This window comes from Buceros rhinoceros, unplaced genomic scaffold (assembly GCF_000710305.1).
Source record: "Buceros rhinoceros silvestris isolate BGI_N320 unplaced genomic scaffold, ASM71030v1 scaffold17402, whole genome shotgun sequence".
In the NCBI taxonomy this organism is placed as follows: Eukaryota; Metazoa; Chordata; class Aves; order Bucerotiformes; family Bucerotidae; genus Buceros; species Buceros rhinoceros.
Genome location: NW_010399627.1, coordinates 5482 through 11048, shown reverse-complemented (window position 1 = coordinate 11048; position 5567 = coordinate 5482). Strand labels below are relative to the sequence as shown.

General features: G+C 49.2%; 1 protein-coding gene across 1 annotated transcript in view; it reads right to left on the bottom strand.

Moving 5' to 3' along the window:
* Positions 1-3316, bottom strand: part of LOC104489406 (V-set and immunoglobulin domain-containing protein 4-like) — a gene marked incomplete at its 3' end in the record, with an annotated part of 4544 nt that extends 1228 nt beyond the window's left edge. The window contains exons 1-3 of the mRNA XM_010131564.1: positions 3265-3316; positions 339-695; positions 225-282 (exon numbers count right to left, since the gene is read on the bottom strand). Of these exons, the coding sequence (XP_010129866.1) occupies positions 225-282; positions 339-695; positions 3265-3316 (467 nt within the window). The remainder of the gene's footprint in view (positions 1-224; positions 283-338; positions 696-3264) is intronic.
* Between the last annotated feature and the right edge of the window lie 2251 nt (positions 3317-5567).

The following is a 5567-nucleotide window of genomic DNA, read 5'->3' as shown; positions in this document are numbered from 1 at the left end:
GGGGAGAAGGCAGATTTGGCTAGTACAGCACCCACTTGCACAGAGATGCTGGCTGCCTGCCCAGGACCAAAACTGGACCTGGATGTTACCTTAAGCACCACAGGTTCAAGTGGCCCATTGGTAGATCCAGACTGGGGTACATAACTAACTGGTCACCCTTCCCCAGTCCATCCCTACACCTCCATGAGTGGAGAAGAAGTGCTAACAGCAAGGGAGGAGGCTACCTCACCACCCAGCCTGGACGCGGGTAGACAGCATGGTGTGAAAGCTGCTGCTTCTCCCCTGTGCTCATGGGTAAGACTGGCTGCACAAGACCAGGGCTTTACTGCTGGATTTACCTTTGACAACTTTAACTGTAGTTGTCACCTCCTTTGTTACCAAGTTGTTATTATCAGACCTCCAGGTGACTTGACAGGTGTAGTGACCACTGTCAGGGATTTCAAGGTTCTCAATTAGGAGCGAGGCATTCCCCGGGCTGTGCTTTGGGACACTGATCCGGTCTCGGAACTGAGACAACAAGATGTGGTCACCAGATTCGTCCCTCCGAAAGATGGTAGAAGTGCTGTGATCTCGCTCCAGGCTCCAGGTGAGCACTTGCTCTGTGAAACCTTCTGAGGGCACGTAGGTACACTGTAAAGTCGTGGATCCCATCCACATGCCCTGGACCTGGTGGACACCAGACAGATCCGGGAGGGCTGCAGGGAGCAACAGCAGAAGAGAAGAGATAAGAATGCAGCAGAAGAGAACATCCTTAGCATAGATGGGAATCACCGGGTGGTGGAAGCCAGCATGCGGCCACATCTGAGATGTGCTCTAGACCACAGCCAGCTAAACCAGGGCCTGTCCCCGCCTCGCTGAGCAGGGGGAAGTGAACAGTTCCTTTGACCTCATGGTTATTTTTATTGTGTCTCTCTGGACACTCGCCAGTTCCCAATTCCTTCTCAGTACAGAGAGGCACAAGTCCTGCTCCTGCTGGCACCATTAGTCTTCGCAAGACCTTAAGGAGAATCTGTTATGCCTGCTCTCTGCCTTTACACCCTTCTGGGGCTGCTTGCCTTTCTGCCTGCACTTGCAGACAAAGAGTCAAACAGCAGCAGACCCCCAACCCCCGAACACTGGGTGTGCTGACACCACCCCTTGCAGAGTTGACTTCTACACGGGAGGAAGGACGAACGACACAAGGTTACTGCTTCACTGCAGTTAACAGTGAATGCAGCTTGTTTGCCTTCATCAGCCCCACTCTTGTTTTATGCAGCTTCCCTGGTGCTCACAGAAGCCGGCACTAGAGCCGTGTGGGCAGAAACTCTTCTCTGTGCCACAGCCTGTCCCCGAGCTCACAGAAGCTGCCAGCTGGGAGACAGCAAGTGTCTGGGGCTCTGTGCCCGTGGGAACAGCTGAGGGGACCGCAGCGGCCAACCATAGTGAATGCTTGTTTCTGGCACGGAGCTTTAGTTTTCCTTTACCAGGTGACTTTGAGAGGGCAGGCACACTCCATTCTTCAAATCCCACATCCCAGCCAAAAGCAGCTCCTTGATGAATCAGTTTTTAAAGGTTTTCCATTTCTCTTCTTCCTCTTTTCACAGACTTCCACCACAAAAAACTCAGAAGGGTGGAAGCTATTTAGAAAACTGCTCAGAAACACCCTCAAGGCATTTGGTGCACTCAAGTTCAAGTGCATTTGTTATCCAGCGTATTCATCTGGACACAACTTTGTTTAAATCTCTCCTGCGTTGTTTTGCGCTGCTGTGTGCCATGAAACAGCTGCCAGCATCCACTGATGCCCTGTGAAGCAGCTGCACTCTGTGTAGGACCAATTTCAACATTAGCAGGCATGACTCCAAAGGAGAGCTGCCTGGAAACCCTGCACAATAAAAATCCCCAAGGTGGCACTTTAAAAAGAACCATTCCCTCCCAGTGACTACTTAAACTGGGATGTCATCTTCCAGACAAATGATGTGAATTCTCTCACTGGAGGGAAGCAGAGCGGGACCAGGTGAAACCCTGAAGGGCTGTGTTAGAGTAGAAGACTGACCAGAGGGATTAGCTTTAGCTATAAAACACAATAATGTGGGAAAACCAACCAACCTACCAAACCCTCATCTATTCTGGCCCATTTTCTAAAGCGATTGAGCATCTTCCTTCCCACCCTGCCAGCACCAGCTGTCCTGGTGGCACGGAAGCCTTTAAGGATGTGCTTTGAAGTACTGGACCTGGAACAGTGGACCAAACCCAATCTTTTTGCTTCAGCCCTAGAAAACTGCAGATCTGAGCTAGATTTCTTGGGTCATACCTGCTTTGACCTGAGAAGCACACTGCCAAGCTCTCAAGTGGGCACAGGAGAAGAGGGGGCAGATTTTGTCGTACCCAGCTCCTTTTCCCAATCTCTCTCACTGTCTGTCCACTGAGATCACAGCTCCCCTGGGCAGTACCTCTTGCAAGTAACAAATTCCCTGCATCGAGCTGGACTTGGCTCCCCTCTGCCCATAGCCCCTCATCCCGCTGGTCCTTTCCCCTCCTCCCCAGAAAGGCTGGTTACCTTCAGCTGCATTAACCCACCGTAAGCTGCTTGAGAGGCAGATCCCAGAAACCTGCAAAGCTGGTTTTTTATGATGAAATTGGGAACACAATTCAACCCGTTTTTTCCAAATGTCAGAAGTGATTCTGTGTCTCTGTACTCACCTAGTTAAAGCACTTTTCTCCTGCTCCCAAAACCTTCCTCTGCCCTTGTCAGTGCCACATATGCCCCAAGGGCATGTGAATTGAAGCAGAGGTTCCTGTATCACCCCTCCTAATGCACCGAGTCAGCAGGCCAGGAGGGAGCAAGGGGACTCACGTGTGCCCTCACCTAGTCTCATGATTACAGCTTCGCGTCTTCCCAGGACCGTGCTAGCAGAACAGCAGCAATGCATTTCTAAATTCTGAAAGAATGCACATTCCAGCTTCACACAGGCTGTCTTAGAAGCTAATGTGCCAGAGCAGGCCCTCTCCAAGGGCCCTGAACAATCCTGTTTTCTTCTAGCTTTAGGGCAGGGGGGATGACCCTTTGTCCAATGCTGCTCCGTTTGCTCCACTCTTAAAAGCACCTTGTGGTATCTGATACCAGCAGAGACCCTTGTGAACTCACAGGCTCTGGTTTTCATACAGGAAACTAAAGACTTTCCACACTTGACAACTTCTAAAGATTAAGTCACTATAATAAAAAAGGTTTTCCCTCTCCTCTTAGCACTCTGATTTTTGTTCCTATGCAGGGAAGCATGTACTCACCGTTGCAGCTGATGAAAGCCGTCGCAAACACCACTGTCCGCACAACTTCCATTCTCCAGAACTGCAGGTCCGTCCTCCTTCCCTGCACTTTGTGAGAGTACTCCACACTCCTGGGACCAGAGTGCAAGTGAAGAACACTTCCCTTTCTTCTGTCCTCTGTCATCTAGGATCCTCTTTCTGAAATATCACGAGTCCACTTCACTGCTGACTTAGGTGAAGGGTAAAAGGATGGACAAAGACTGAAAGGCTCTTTCCTGTTCCATTGCACATTCCCGTTCTCTTGACTTTCTGACTAGTGCTCTTTTTAATGATTCTTCATAATTGTGGGCTTCTTTTTTTACCACCCCCACCTCCCCTTCTTTCTTTTCTTCCACATTTGTGTTCAATTCACAGTGAAAGAGCTTCACATTGATTACACAGTCAAGCACTTGGTAACAAGGGAAAGCAAACTTGAGCATGCATGTGAAGCACGAATTCAGTCCCCCCTGACGTGTGAGATGATAGTGCTCAGCTTCTCTCTCCACCATGCCACGATGGCTCAAAACTGGGCATCCACAAATGGAAAAGCACAGGTCTGAGGGCACTGGCTCACCCAGCACCTTGCAGGAGCATGAGGCAGGGAACAACTTGCTGATGCTCAATTCCACTACCTTCGTGTCTTCTCCTGGTGATGGTACTCAGTTCTTCCACCACAGGCATGTACCAACTTCTGCAGCAGATGCTCTCCTCAGAGGACAGCCCCATTCACCTTTGGAGTATGTCAGTTTATGACCTGAGTGAGGAAGATAACCAGCCCTAGTTTTTTTGTCAAACGGTCTGAGCTTTTTAGACCAGAACTTAGGATGCCACTTTTACTGGGGGGTTTTTGTTTTTTTCTGGTTTAACAGCAAATGTGCAGGAAAGAAGTTTTAAGATGACAACATCCTCTTTACTATTAATTCCTCTGCAAAAGCTCCATTTCCTACCACCTGCCTAGAAACTGCCCCATTGCAGTGCAGCTACAGATGCAGCTGTACTGGCCAGGGCCACGAGAGACAATGGGTGGACAGGCTGGCATCATCTGCACTGAACCAGACAGGCTTTTACTGTCTGCTGCTGATCAGATGGGCACTGCCTGGAGCTCTCATCTTCACACCATCACAGACTATCTTCGCACACATCTCTGCCACAATATCCCAGTTCATGGGCAAAAGTCACCATGTTTGCTCTGCAAGCAAACGTGGGGTTTGCTAAGGAGGTGACTCATGACTGGTGGCAAAGGGCCTTTAACCCAGGAGACTTTCGGGGTGTGCTCTGTAGGGCTGCCTGTGAAAGTGCATCCAAAAGTTATCCATAGGAATCCTGTGCTAACACCTACACACCTGCTAATTATTACCAAGAGGATAAGGGAGTACAGAAGAAACATGTATAAAAGCAAATCTACCGGCCTAGTGAACTACTTATAGGTTTTTAATCATTTGCTAAAGCCATTTTTTGGATTTATTCAACAGAGGTGCTTTAGCACATAGTTTTAACAACTGCACCAGGAGAACAGTATCTTTGAGAGGGAGGCAGATGCGTCTGAAACATAGGGACCCAGAGTCTGTTGGGGCTGGGAGGTAAAGGTAGGTGGTGTAGTTTTGCCACAGCTCCATCCCATCATGACAGATCCCTGTTTGCTTTAGCTGAGGTGTTCTCATTGCAGGTGAGCTCAGGCTGCTCTCTGAGGTGCTGCTGTTTGTCAGTGATGGCTTCTTCCCTCTCTGCACAGGGCAATGAAAACTGGAGATCCTCTTCATTTTCCCCAAGTCCCTAAACTGACGAGAACCATGCAGGTCTCAGGTCAGTCTTTGTGTGGAGGCATGTCTTGCCGAATGTGATTCAGCTGAGTTCTGCTTATTGCTGCAGCAAAACCTGCCTGGGGCAACCATGGGCAGCCTGGAGCAAGAAAGCTGAATGTGGTGTGGCTAGACCTGGTGCATGAAACCCATACAAGGTTCTAGGCTAAGAGCTACCGCCAGCGCTCCCCTTGCCAAGGAAGATAATGGAGGCAGCAGCAGCAGCACCATCCGTTCTTGCAAAGTGTATCCTTGCTGGTGCAGTGGTAACTTGATTTTTGCTGCCTTTTCTTTTTAACTTCTCTGCTGAAGCTATCACTGTGTTCATATTGCCTGTATCCCATCAGCCCTCTCGGACACCAAGTAACCATGGACTATGTTTGAGTCCTGCCTAAAAGCAACCAACCAAAGAACTTGTTAAAATTCACTGAAAATGAATTTTAACACTGAAAGCGAATATGAGCCAATTTTCAGAGAGATGATTTA